At 37.8% G+C, this 14,393-nt stretch overlaps 1 protein-coding gene and 1 pseudogene across 1 annotated transcript in view; one reads left to right on the top strand and one right to left on the bottom strand.

The window, feature by feature from the left end:
- Stim2 (stromal interaction molecule 2) overlaps nucleotides 1-14,393 on the bottom strand; it is a 178,007-nt gene that overhangs the window by 30,475 nt on the left and 133,139 nt on the right. Inside the window, 1 exon segment of the mRNA XM_029565545.1 lies at nucleotides 1,834-1,945. Coding sequence (XP_029421405.1) covers nucleotides 1,834-1,945 — 112 coding nt within the window.
- Nucleotides 9,342-9,840, top strand: LOC115071083 (annotated as a pseudogene).

Here is a 14,393-nt window from a genome sequence, read left to right as displayed (position 1 = left end):
AAAATTATTCATATGCAGGGTAATACGTATAAGTCAATTTTTATGTACTTTTATTTTTTCCTTTTTGAGAGAGGGCCTCCCTGTAGTCCCAGCTGACCTGAACTTACTATGTAGACCAGGCTGGCCTTGAACTCACAGCAATCCACCTGCCTCTGCCTCCCAAGTGCTGGGACTAAAGGCATGTACCACCAACGCCCGGTGTACTAATTTTTTCAACTTACAAACTTCTTTTATTTAAAAGCATAAACTACATTTTATTTTATCTTTCTTTCTAGCATCTGCATGCCTCATGAACAGACAAAATACTCAGTACTTGCTAAACTGACTTTCATCCCTACAATTTTACCATCATTATGGTCATATGCACAATAAATTCAGAATATATTCAGAATATATTTTAAGAAACCTGACAACTTTCAATATTATCTTAAATACACATCTCAAAATAAAATGAGCTGCCTACTTGAACAGGGCATGTAAACACACTGGTAAGGGATATGACACATATATTCTATTATATGTGATGATTATACTGAAATAACTGATCAAAACCTTTACAGATGTAGGAAACAACTGAGGAAGAAATAGAATATAAGGAGCACTCTGTAAAGGAGAATTCTGGTACAATCATTGCAAATTTAAACATTTAAGTTTTTAAAGATTAGTAAATTAGCTCATGAAGATTTAGCTTCAAAAAGCTAACAACTGAATCTAGCTACTGAAAAACAACAGGAACCCTAGATTTTGTTGCACATCACTCTGAGTTAAATATTGCACTAGACAAAAATATCTAACTTGTCTCTTAGGGTTTTTTTTTTTGCCTGTAAAATATAGATAATACCACCTCTTTTAATCATAAGGCTTAAATGAGATAATGTAATTTTATATGATATACACTTTAAGATGGTTGTTACTATTTACAGTTTTGCTTATTAAACTTCGCTTTTAATTAATAAATAACTTATGGTCAAAATGGTTATTTGATGATTGCCATTAAAATACCAGTCCAGAAAGACCTGATTAATTCATTTCAACAGCTGTGTTCATATAAATACTGTGTCAGATGAATAAGGTTTGCTTAGCTTTACCAGGTAGTCAACGTTTGATCTTCTGATGTTGTCTAAAAACAATATAGTTGATCCACCTTTCATTCCCAAAATCACTTTCCCTAGGAGTGAATTTTTTTAAAGTACTTGGTTACTGACAGCAGGAAAAAAAATCAAGGGGATGAACATGTACCTCACCAGCAGAGTGCTTGCCTGGCATGTTCAACACCCTGCATGCAACAGTATTAGTAAAATAAAGTTGCATAAAAAAGGAAAACTGAATATAAAACTTGAAAATGTACACCTTAAAACAATTTTTTAAATGGAGCTAGGTAGATGGCTCAGTGGATAAAGCACTTGTCACATAGGCACGAGTACCTGAGTGCATACTCAGAGTCCACATAAAGCCAGGCTTGCTATTCTCCAGTGAGTTAGGAGGCAGAGACAGAAGAACCCTCCAAAGTCTGTGGGCCAGCTAGTCTAGTGTGTGCAACAGCTAATAACAAAGAGGTCCTGTCTCAGGCAAGGTGGTCGGTAAGGAATGCCACATGAGATTGTCCTCTGACCTCCTCTCCATGCATCCACACTGACATGCACACATACATACACTCCATCCATGCACACAAAGACAAAACAAAAATAACCTGTTATTTTACAAAGATAAATTTATGGTCTGTCCTTCGTTTCCTCAGACCCAGAAGTATCTTGTAGATTCAGAATTGAAAAGTGCCATCTAGAATATAATTGCCCATGCACAGAAAAACACTTCTAAATAATAAAGACTGACCTGGGGAGTGTTGTTCCCTTCACATTATTATCCCTAAAATTCTTCTCATACTGTGGAAGTTCAACAAATTCTATCAACCACTGCAGGGTATCCTCAAGTGTCCAATTATGAACTGCAAGAAAGAAAAGAAAGCAATTTTAAGCACAATGATACCAAAATTAAAATATGTACATACCTACAACTTTAGGGGAAACAAAGATGTGAGATTAAATTTCAATTCAATCCAATAAATAGTACTAAAATAGTATCCAGCACTGTATGGTAAAAATAGTAAGATACACACCTGCTATCCTTAAAGGCCTATAATCTAAAACAGAAGAAACACCTAAAAACAAGACAAACAGTAGTAAAGCTTTTCCTACAATAAGTATCTATATACATTTCATTTTACAGGATAAATAATTCATCATTTCCCTGGCTATAGACAACTTACCAGATGCATATCTGAGCTATACTTCACCAAGTCCATCAATCCGTATACTACTGTGATAAGCCTGAGTACCCAAGTTCCAGTTCTAAGAATGGCTTACACATGGTGGTGAACCATATACATCACATGTACTGGGACAGACGGCAGTGAAAAGATGAGTAACACTGTTGTCCTTGTGGAACTTAAGTTCCTTTGGCAAAGATTCAGGTGGGGCAACATAAAAGGAAGAAGATGGAGGTAATCCTTAAATCGTACTAGACATTAAGAAACAACAAAAAAAAAAACAAAAACAAAAAAACAACAAAACAAAGAAGTTAAGATAAACCTCTAAGTTGACATCTAGACTAAAACCTAAAAACTACATTATGAAAATCTGAGAGAAAAATATTCCACCCAGAGAGGAAAGCTAGCTTGAAAGTCGTAATGTATGAATACTCCAGCTGAGGTTGAGAGAGGCAGAAAACTGGGGAAGGGGCCATGCTAGGAAAGACTGGATTTGAACCTAAAAAATAAACCATAGAACCTGACTCTACACTGCTGTGAAGGAAATAAGAGTAAAGGTATAGACAAGGAATAAAACCTAAGAGCCAAGTCAGAGGTGTTCACCTGCTGGCCGTGCACACAGGGAAATGATGAGTTTATCTGAGGGGAGGCTGCAACTATGCTGGAAAAGGAAGAATTCAACACTTCGCATTTCATTTGAAGACTTGGACAAATAAAGTGTTTATAGACCACACAGAAGGACAAAAGGGAGGGAGGAAAACAAGGAGCAATAAGGGCAGCTCTGGGAACCCTCTATATAAAAGAGACCTAGGATAGAGCCTCATGGTAAATTACAGAAAATTCTGAATTCGTATTTTGCATGCAAAGCTGTTTTTCTCAATCTGTCTTTTCAGTAAGTGACCTTAAAAAAAAAAACTCAAGTAAATCATAATTAACTAACAAAAACTTCATTTTAAAACTGTATGTGGAAAGTGATCATTTTATATGGAGGCAAAGCTCTGTTTTTTTCTGTTCTCTTCATGTAGCCCTGTTATAAAGCCTGGATATAGGCCTGAGGCTGCTGGATCAATTTAGCCAAATAAACGAGACTACCAGCCAAAAGTTGAGGTCTGGATGCTTTCCACTGACTCTAATACAGTCAAAGTCGCCTTTTTATGCTTCGGCTTCTTCCTTTCTGAGATGAACTGCACTGAGAACTGCCCTGTCCCTCTGCCAAGAAACCCACAGCACAGCTGCACTGCACACACCCACACAAAATCCTCAGCCAGAAAAACAGGATAAGATTCTCTATGTGGCTTCTGATTGTTCAACAGTAAAAGACCTAATCTAAACACTGCAGCACAGCAAAATACGCCTGCAATTTCCAATGAGACCAGAGTCAAAGGAAAAAACATCAAATGAAAAAAAAAATACAAACTGCCCAGGACCAATATTACCCTACCTAAACAAATAGAAAACTGTGGTGCTAAGTAGCGTTATTTTGTTTGCTTGTAAAAGTACATATTTCTTCCAAAGGAATCTTTAAAACAACAGAATTCAAAGAGAAAATGGAGCTCCTTGAGTGAGAGAAGTTACTTTTCCGTTTGTCAACTGCTTTCTTTGATGATGCTGATGCTTCACCAGCATCTTCACTTCTCTCATGGCCAGGACTGGGCTTTAGGTTGGCTCCTATCTTTCACTTCTTACACAGTTCATACTTGTCCTTCTCAGCCTGGTGTACCCTGCCTCCTCAGTGTGAGTCCTCTCTACCCTTTCACTTCCTTTGTTTTGTTTACCCTTCCTACCTTAACTAAAACTTCAATTTCTCATGAATCATTCCAGACTTTACAACTATTATGAGAATTCTTGCAATGTCTGATTATTCCACTGAAGGAAGCGTAATTTTCCTGCTTACCACTGTATCCACAGCACTCAGTGCACAGATGTGCAACAAATTATTTGTTAGATGCTGCTTAATAAATGAAGTAGATCATGTTAATTAATAACTATCATAAAATCTATTTACATTTCAGGGAGAAAATCCAAATAAACAACATGGGTTTATTAGCATAAGAAATTCTAAATGTCAAAGAGTTATTTATTTAAAAGTTATCTAGTTCCTTATTGTTGTCCTGAAATTCCAATTTTTCACGTTCTGCTGCATAACAGTAAGTACTCCCAGAGGGCTGGCACAGAAGGATGTGGCATTTTTAAAAATGTACTTTATAATTTGTACAAAGTTATAGAAATGGCAATTACTACACTGTTAACAAAGTGATTTTGCTCAAAATTGTGGCAAGTGCTATCAGTTGGTGCCTCCGTGATTTGGGGCAACTGACTGCAACACTAATAAAGAGAGCTCTGGAAAGGGAAGAGACCTGTGTCAGGTTGCAGCTGCACCACTGATTTTTGATGTCAACACAGCTAAATTATTTCATCTGTCTCAGTTTCTTAATACATAGAAAATCCATTCTAAGTCTGCTTTTATGATTCCAATGTAACAACATCAACAACAAGAGTTGATGTCTAAAGCTTTTCAAACTAAACAATCAACCCAGAAAAATTCATTACAGAATGCTAAAAGGGAAAGGCAACTCTAAAAGCTTTCGAGACAATGATAAAAACTGTTCCTAACATCTACTGTTTATTATATACCAAACTTATGAATGTTGTTTCACAAACCACTGCAACTCAGAATGAGCACATTTATTCCTATGCTGAGCCTAATATTTTTTGAAGTAAAATTCTTAATTAGGTATAAACAAATCAGTAAATGACCACACTAGAATTCACCAACGGTTTCTAGAATGACGAACCACTGGGACCATTGTGACCCTCATGATCTGCAGCTTCCCAAATGTACTACACATCCCTATACCTCTTCCACTCTTCAGCTCAGAGTAGCTTTCCTTAGCCTTTGACTTAAGTCAGGAACTCCTTCCTCCAGGACATTTTCCTCATCATCCATTCAGTTCACCTACTTTTTGTTCTCTCACCACCTGAACTGGCATAAGATTGACCACACTCATCTAACTGTCCTTGCTCAACTTATTCTCTGGATGATGAGTTCCTACAGAAGAAGGTATTTTTACATTTATTTAGTTAGCTAGTTTGGGGGAGTAGGGAATGGAAGTCAGAGAACTCAAAAGAGTCAGTTCTTTCCCTCTACCATGTAGATTCCAGGGACTGTACTCAGGTCATCAGGCTGAGTGGCAAGTACCCTTACCTGCTAAGTCATCTTACCTGCCCAGAAACTTAATCTTTTACCTAAAATGCCACATTCCTTTAATTCAGGGATTCATATTTTAATACATATTTTCATATACATTTTTATGTGGCCTCCTACAACCCCAGTGAAAGGCACCCATTACTTCTCACTCAGACACCTGGCCAAGAAATCACACAGAATGGTCACAATGTCTATTAACTGCAAGCTAGACTATGTACTTTGATCTTCTGTCTCCATGTCCACTGCAATTTAGGTGGCTTTTGGTTTAGAACATCTCATACCACTTGAGATACTTTCTCTTAGAGCACTAATAGAATACAAGAGTGAAATTTTATCAACAAGCAGTCTACCGCAAATACTTGTATAAATGGACTTGTGATTCTCCTAGGCATCAGGTGTATACAGGAGCCTGTTAAAACTGGAGGCAGTACACAAAAGCTCAAGAGAGCTATGTTAGTTTTTTCATGATAGAAGAGAGTCCTGCAGATTGGAAAAGGCTCTACTGGTCTAAAGACAAGATTTCAAAGAGCCAGTAGATGCAGGCCTGAAGGAGGGCTATGGTGTGAAAGGGATGCTAGGGAATAAGGTGGTAAGTAGAGCTAGGACTCCAGGAGATGCAAGGCACTAATATAGGACACAGAGATACAGATATTTGAGGATTTCCACAAGAACAGAGGCACAATGAGGATTCTCTTCTGAAATCTTCTCCACTCTGTAGTTCCGTAATAGAAATGTGATTGCTGACAGTGCACTCCAACTGTTGCTGTCTTCCCTTCCTACTTCTTACTTGTCACCCCAATCACAATGTAGCTATTTTTGAATAGCACATGAAAAAGATGAAACTGGGCCTACCTAAGAAGTGAAAGCTTTTTGACAGCAGTGGGGCACTAGTAATGAGAAAAATTAAGAGAGGCCACTGAGGCCTCCTCTGAAGCAGCCTAAGACAAGCATAGGGATATAGTCAGTGGTACACCACGATTCTAACTATAGGAAATGGTCTAGCTGAAAGCGACCTCTCTACCATTCTGAATTTCTATAGTACTTACTATTTCTGTCAAATGGTATAGTATCTGTCTTGTCTTGTTCACTGTTAACATCTCATGTTCCTACTATACTATGAGCTTCGAAAGACAAGAACTGTTTGATTCTAACACAAAATTGTTACTTAAGTATCAGACAGGTATATAACTTTATTCTCCTTAAAAAGGAGCCAGTGTTTATTGACTACTTTCAATCCTAAAGCTGTGTTAAAGATAAACAATACTGCACTCAGAATATTTAATTTTGAAAGCAGCACTAGAGAATCCTTGGTTCCGAAACAAGATCACAGAGACCTAGAATGTAATGGAAGCATCAGGTCATAGCTGTGTGGTTGACAAGAATGTGAGAAGAGCATCTGTGTGCTCTGGGCCCATTTCCTGATTTAAGTGAACCTGATAGACATATCATCTAAAGGAGTAAAATACACTATTTAGTTATTCCTTTCATCTATAAAAAGCCATCTTATAAAACCAGTGCATACAGTACACTTAGCCACACAGTTATATTACATTACAGGCCTAAAAATTAAAAAAAAGGGGGGTTAGTGAATTATCACCATGCAATGTATGAATATACTACTCTCAAAAATCTTCACAAATATATTTGTGAAATCATCAAAATATTATTAAAAAAGAACTAATTTCTAATCATAAAGCATTCCTGTAGATAGTATTTTATAAGTACTTGGCAATTGCCAGGTAACTGTACTAAAAGATTTCTATGGCTGAATTCATGAAATTCAATAATGCTGTAAAGCAAGCATCCAGAAGTAAGATTACCCTTCTCAGTTTATACATCAGGAGGCCATGGCTCAGACAATTTAAACAATGACCAAGTTCACACTCCAAGTAAGTAGTGGGAATGGAATCAAAGCTACAACAGACTTCAAAGCCCAAACTACAGACCACCACACTCCTCCTTCCCTTACCTCTGCATTCTGAGAAAAGCTCAAAGTACAGCCCAATTCACCATCAGCTGTGGAAGAGCTTGAACAGACCAGACACATGCATTATATCATTCTATATTATATTAATTCTTAATAGCTCAACTTTTATATCATAAACTTACAATTTAAAACATTAATTGTATTCTTAATGTTAAAATGCAACTGGCATAGCAGTTATTTTAGACAACACAAGTTTTGATATTACTAGAACAGTGGCACCAATATAGTACAGCTAAATGCACTATTTTCAATTATAGCAAGAAAATACCCTTATACTCAAAGCGTTGCTAAAAGCATCAGGGAGAAGAAATAAATAATAAACACTCCTAGAGCTGGAGAGATGGTTCATCAGTTATGAGCACTGTCTACTCTTGCAGAGAACCCAGTTTAGTTATCAACATGCACATGGTGGCTAACAAAGCCAATTACAGGGGATCCAATGCTCTCTCTGCCCTCTGCAGGCATTGCATAACAGAGGTGCACTTAAATACATGCAGAAAAAATAATCACATAAAATAAAAATAAATATAAATTTAAAAATTTTAAAGAATAAATACTGCTAACCAAAGGAACAATATTTAAGGTTGGTCATTATGAAATGAATATGCATGAAGTTCTATGGCTTGAAGCCTAAGTCTAAAATCATGGCAGTTTGAAATAGTAGCATGTTTACAAAAATATTATACTCGAAAACAATAAAATTCTACAAAATTCATCAGTTAAAATCAATATCAAATGGATAATTTCTAGTTACAAAAGCCTAGACATTCTCTTTAGAGGAATGGGCATATCTTCTCACAGAAATTTCAATTAGCCAAAGGTGCAATAGAATAAAGCTTTGATAATGAAATGTTAATTTAATGTAATGTAAACTTGAAAAAGAACAATAACTTTTTTAAAATATAAAAGCTGAAAATTTCTTGGGTCTATTCCATCTTTACTCAGTTGGTTTCATGGACTGTGCAGAGTCACTTGTGAGTTAAACTTCTGATGACCAGCTGCTCAGCACAGTCAAGAAAGGCATCTCTTTAGCATAGTGCCAGAATGTGAGTTCCTAGTTTGCACGTAGGCCAGTAGAGCATGTTCTTGCAACGTGGACTAAATTCCTACATCATGCTATATTTGGACCCCTTATGGCCACACCCTGAACTTGGAAGGTTATGATATTAACAGTTAATACGAAAATGTTTGCTCACACATTCCTTTCCTTGTATCATGTAACAACTGTATAGAAAATTTAGAACACAAGGTAAGTGTTAGCCAGTCGGAATACTCAGAACTTTAAAACTAAGAGGATATCTTGTTCCCAACAGTAGTTCAAGGGACACTAAAAAAAAGCTTTATTACCTTTTCCACTATAAATCATAATTTTAACTATCATTTAAACTGTGTTTTATCAAGACCTACTCCCATAATGATGGTGAAAGGCAACAAAGACATATCAAAAACAACTGAACTTAAAGAAAATGAGTATGGTGCTGGAGAGATGGCTTAGCAGTTAAGAGCACTAAATGCTCTTGCAGAGGACCCAGTTTCATTCCCAGCACCCACATGGCAGCTATGAACCGTCCTTAACTCCAGTTCCAGGGGATTCCGAAGCCCTCTTCTTTTTTAAATTTTTAATAACTACATGATTCGAAGAAGCATTTCACTACAGCTTTAACATTCAATAACACACTCCAGAGCAAGAGTACATCTCTTTGACAAGTGGCTGCAAGTTTCTAGGTTCACAGTTGAGTTAATACAGTTATACAATAATGAACTCAGTATAAGCCCTGTAAGACGTAAAATTGAATGAGTTTTTAACCTTTAAAAAACACCTCCATTTCATGCCCGGCCCGGTGGCGGCGCAGGGCAGCGGCCCTCGGAACCCTGCCATCATGGCGCTGCCCGTGGCGAGGAGTTAGCGGGCCACGGCGTGCAGCCTGCGCACTGCCCTGGTGCCTGGCCCACCCTGCCCGACTCAGGCCTGGACACCGTGCTCCGCCACCGTCCTTGCTCTCGGTGTGTAAATTCACAGAGAAACATGAATGGATAGCAACAGAGAACGGCATTGGAACAGTGGGGATCAGCAATTTTGCACAGGAAGCTTTGGGAGATGTTGTCTACTGCAGTCTTCCTGAGGTTGGGACAAAATTGAAAAAGCAGGATGAGTTTGGTGCTTTAGAAAGTGTGAAAGCTGCCAGCGAACTCTTTTCTCCTCTGTCAGGGGAGGTAACTGAAGATAACAAAGCACTTGCAAATAATCCAGGGCTTGTCAAGAAATCCTGTTAGGAAGACGGCTGGCTGATCAAGATGACACTGAGTGACCGGTCAGAGCTGGATGAGCTAATGAGGGAAGACGCAGATGAGAAATATGTGAAATCCATTAAGGAGTGAACACTCAGCCTCAAACAACCGATGCCAACCAACTCCCTCCAGCATTGAATTAGTGATGTCTTGAATTACTGGTGGACAAAACATTGAATAACTTTTATCAATACTGATGGCAAAGAAAGGACTCTCAACACTGCTAATGGAAGAAAATCCCCCTCAGCTTCCTAATGGTTGCAGATAAACACAATGTATGTCTTTTCTATAATACCTTAAACTAGATATTCAGACTAGAGGCTAAGCCCTTATATTCAGAATTTGTGAGATTATCTATGGCAAAAGGTGGTTACAAGAATTCTGTATTTCAGAATAACAATGTTTTCATAAGACTCACATAGTATGTGTAACTTATATCCATCCACACTGGAACCTCCTGAGAGCAGGAAAGTGTGGTACAGGGTCAGATGAATGGTCTAACGTTACTGTCCTGTAATAAGAGGCCGCACTGACTGGTGCCCATCTTACACAGTGATGCAACAGCTTTGCAGCACAGTAAAAAACAAATATTCATCCTCTTCATTAAAAAAATAAAATCTCCATTTCATTTTAGAATATATTGTTCCTTGCAGAAAGACTCATTGTTTTTGCTACTAACACTAAGATGTTGGCTCATGCATCTATAATCTGAATGTATCGGATTATTACTAGTGATAATCGGTTGCACTTGGATCCTTGGCATCTGTATATGTAAAGTCATCAGGTGGATTTCAATGGTAATGTTTATCACCTCTACTAATTAGCATGACGTAAATTTCCATGCTTCCTCTTCAAATATAACACATTTTTAAAAATTTGTTAATTTTTGTGTGTGTGTGTGTGCGTATCACACAGAACATACCAGACAATCTTCTTCAACTATACACCCACTTTCCAGATGGCATCCTCCTATGGCCTCCCTCTCCCAACTAGAGCCCTTATAATCTGACATCACTGCTACTGTATGCTGTATTGTCGGCACCCCCAGAAATTCCCCACTATTTGCCCTTCTGGTGAATCTAGTCAGCCTATCTAGAGGTCTTTGTTTTCAGAAGGTCAGCTGTTCCTCATCTAGCAGCAATCAGTTGTCAAAATTCCTTTAGATAGGATTGGGGTCTGCTGTTCATTTTCCAAGTTTTATGATGGGCTACTATCTGAGAGTTCCTTTGGCCACCCTGGCCAACAACTTGAAAAAAGGTATCTCCTATCTGGCATTGTGACTTATTATGTAGCCTTTAGCTATACTTATGGACTCTTAAGAAATTATATTGGCCCCTTTAATCTTTGGTTAAACTTTCCTTTTGGGTGTTTAAAGCCATGCAGTTGGTTCCAATAAACCAATTTATTTTTACTCTTAAGGTCATTTGAGGATCTGTTCCTCAGGGGTCACATGGGCTTGGGAGGAACCCCTGGCTCCATTCTTTTACCAGTTCTGCCTATGTGAAGAAAAGTCCAAGGTCCTGCTCAACCATGGTTGACTTCGCTTGGAATCATGGAGGAAATTATTGCTCTGTGTTGACCCTCCTTTTTGTAGACTTGACACTGGTTCAAGTCCATCTGGTGGGGTATCCTCAGCCTCCTTGATCAAGACAGCAAGTAACCCACAATTACAGAACATTTTGAGAGATGCTCACAGTCCATGGAACTAGTCGACCTAGGAGGGCAAGGAGCAAAAACTGTCCTTTATGTCCCTCTGACCAAATTATTATAGGCCTCAAAATATGTCTGTTAAACAACCAAGAAAGTTCCGCCAGTCTTGTATTTTTAATTACAGTGTGTAATGTAGATAAATCTTGGGCAAAGACCAATTGTTCTCAGATAAACCTTACCTAGACATATTTCTTTATCTGCTATGTATAATCTGTCAGTAGGTTGTGGGACTAATATGGTTCCCTCTCTTTTTCAAAACTAGCTAGGTATTATTTATCTCTTGTATTGTCTCACCATTCCATCATGGCTTTCCCACTTAAGGTGCCCTCATTAACCCCATCTCCCTTACTAGCACCCTTCTCCTACAGTCCTAACTCTTTTGAGCTCCTTCTTTCCCTTTATCCCCTAGGTTCCTTGAATACCCTTCCCTCCCCCCTCCCTTAAACTAACAATTTTTATTCATATCTCCCTTATTAAAGCCTGTTTCCTACTGTTCTTCTCTTTCAGGTTCTTTCTTTACCTTTACCTCCCTGTTTCCTTTCCATTATCCTGGTTCCTGTAGTTATGTCTGGATACATACTCACTTATCAGGGTTTGGTTCTAGGATCCACATATGAGGAAGAACATATGTCAATTTTTTTTCTGAGTCTGTGTTACTTTACTTAGTATGACAATTCCTAGTTCCATCCATTTACCTGAAAATTTCATGATTTCATCTTTCTTTATTGCTGAGTAAAACTCCATCATATAAATGAACCACATTTTCATTATCCACTCATCAATTGAGGGACACTTAGGTTGCTTCCATTTCTTAGCTATTGTGAAAAGAGCAGCAACAAACATGGAGGTACAAGTTTCTCTGGAATTGGATGAGTTCTTTGGGTATATGCCAAGGAGTGGTATAACTGGGTCAAATGGTAGGTTCTTTTGTAGTTTTTTAAGGGTTCTCCACACCACTTTCCATAGGGCTTGAACAAGTTTGCAGCCCCACCAGCAGTGGATGAGTGTTCCCTTTTCCCCACAGCCTCTCCAACATTTGGTATCATTTATTCTCTTGATCTTAGCCAGTCTGACTGGGGTAAGATGAAAACTTGCTTTACTTCTTATTTTGAGAACCCTCTGTTCAGCTCCTTAGCCCATCGTTTAATTGGGCTACTTCTTTACTTGATTCTCTGTTTTTGGAGTTCATTATATATTCTGGATATTAAACCTCTGTCAGATGTGTCGCTGGTGAAGATTTTCTCCCATTCTGTGGGTTTTCTGTTCGCTTCTCTGGTTGTCCTTTGATATACAAAAGCTTCTTAGTTTATTGAGGTCCAATTTGTTAATTTTTGCCCTTGTTTCCTAAGCAATTGATGTCCGGTTTAGAAAATCCTTTCTTACACCTCTATCTTGTAGGTTTTTCCCAAAGTTTTCTTGTAACAGTTTCAGAGTTTCGGGCTTTACATTGAGATCTTTGATCCACTTGGAATTCACTTTTGTGCAGGGTGCAAGAAAGGGGTTTAGTTCAATTCTTCTACAGGTGGAGATCCAGCTTTGCCAGCACCATTTGCTGAATGTGCTTTCTTTCCTCCAGTGAATATTCTTGGACCCTTTGTCAAATATCAGGTGGCTGAAATTGCATTTACTTATATTGGGGTCTTCAATTTTGTTCCGTTTTTGTGCCAGTACAATATTGTTTGTATGACTATAACTCTGTAATATAGCTTAAAATCTGGTATAGTAATCCCCCCGGCATTGCTCTTAGTGCTCAGGGTTGTTTTAGCTATCCAAAGTCTTTTGTGCTTCCATATGAATCTTAGGATGGCTTTTTCCACTTCACTGAAAAATGTCAGGGGGATTTTGATTGGCATTACAATGAATCTATGAGTGACTTTGGTAGGATGGTCATTTTCACAATATTAATTTTTCCTCTATGAGCATGGGAGGCACTTCCATTTTCTGATGTCTTCCTCAATCTCTTTCTTTAAAGATTTAAATTTTTCATTGTAGAGCTCTTTAACGTCTTTGGTCAGGTTTATTCCAAGATATTTTATTTTTTTGCAGCTATTGTGAAGGGGAGTGTTTACATGTGCTCTTTCTGACCACTTGCTATTGATATACAGAAAGGCTAGACTTTTGTAGGTTAATTTTGTAACCTGCCACTTACTGAGCGTGTTAATAATTTCTAGTTTTCTGGTGGAATTTTTAGCGTCTCTTAGATATATCATCTGCAAAAGGGATAATTTGATCTCTTCTTTACCAATTGTTACTCCTTTAATTTTCTGTCTTGTCTTATTGCTCGCAAGAGTTTCAAGCACTATGGTATCTTGTTGAGAATTTTTGCATTTACCTTCATTAAGGATATGGGTCTGCAGTTTTCTTTGCTTGTATGTTTACCTGGCTTTGGTATTAGAGTGATGCTGGCTTTAGAGAAGGAATTTGGAAGCTCTCCCTCCGTTTCTATCTTTTTGAATAAATTAAGTATTGGATGCAGATCTTCTTTAAATGTCTGACAGAATTCTGCTGCAAATCCATCTGGTCCTGGGCTTTTTTTAGTCGGGAGGTTTTGTGTTAGTGTTTCAATTTCTTTTTGTGTTATGGGTCTGTTTAAGCTGTTAATCTCTTCTTGGTTTAGTTTTGGTGGTTCCCATGCCTTTATATATCCGTCCATTTCTTTTAGGTTTTCAAATTTAGTAGCATATAGGTTTTTAAAGTATTCCCTTATAACGTTCTGTATCTTTTTGGTGTCCGTTGTGATGTTTCCCATTTCATGTCTGATTTTGTTGATTTGGAGGTGCTCTTTCTTTCCTTTGATTAACTGGGCTAGCGGTCTGTCAATCTTGTTTATCTTTTCAAAGAACCAGCTCTTGGATTTGTTGATTCTTTGTATTGTTTTCTTTGTTTTAATTTCATTAATATCTGCCCTGATTTTTGTTATTTCTTCTTGTCTG

The sequence above is a fragment of the Nannospalax galili genome, unplaced genomic scaffold, assembly GCF_000622305.1.
Source record: "Nannospalax galili isolate Female #2095 unplaced genomic scaffold, S.galili_v1.0 scaffold777, whole genome shotgun sequence".
NCBI classification, from domain to species: Eukaryota; Metazoa; Chordata; class Mammalia; order Rodentia; family Spalacidae; genus Nannospalax; species Nannospalax galili.
The sequence above is the reverse complement of the archived record's forward strand: the minus strand, read 5'-3'. Positions and strand labels throughout refer to the sequence as shown.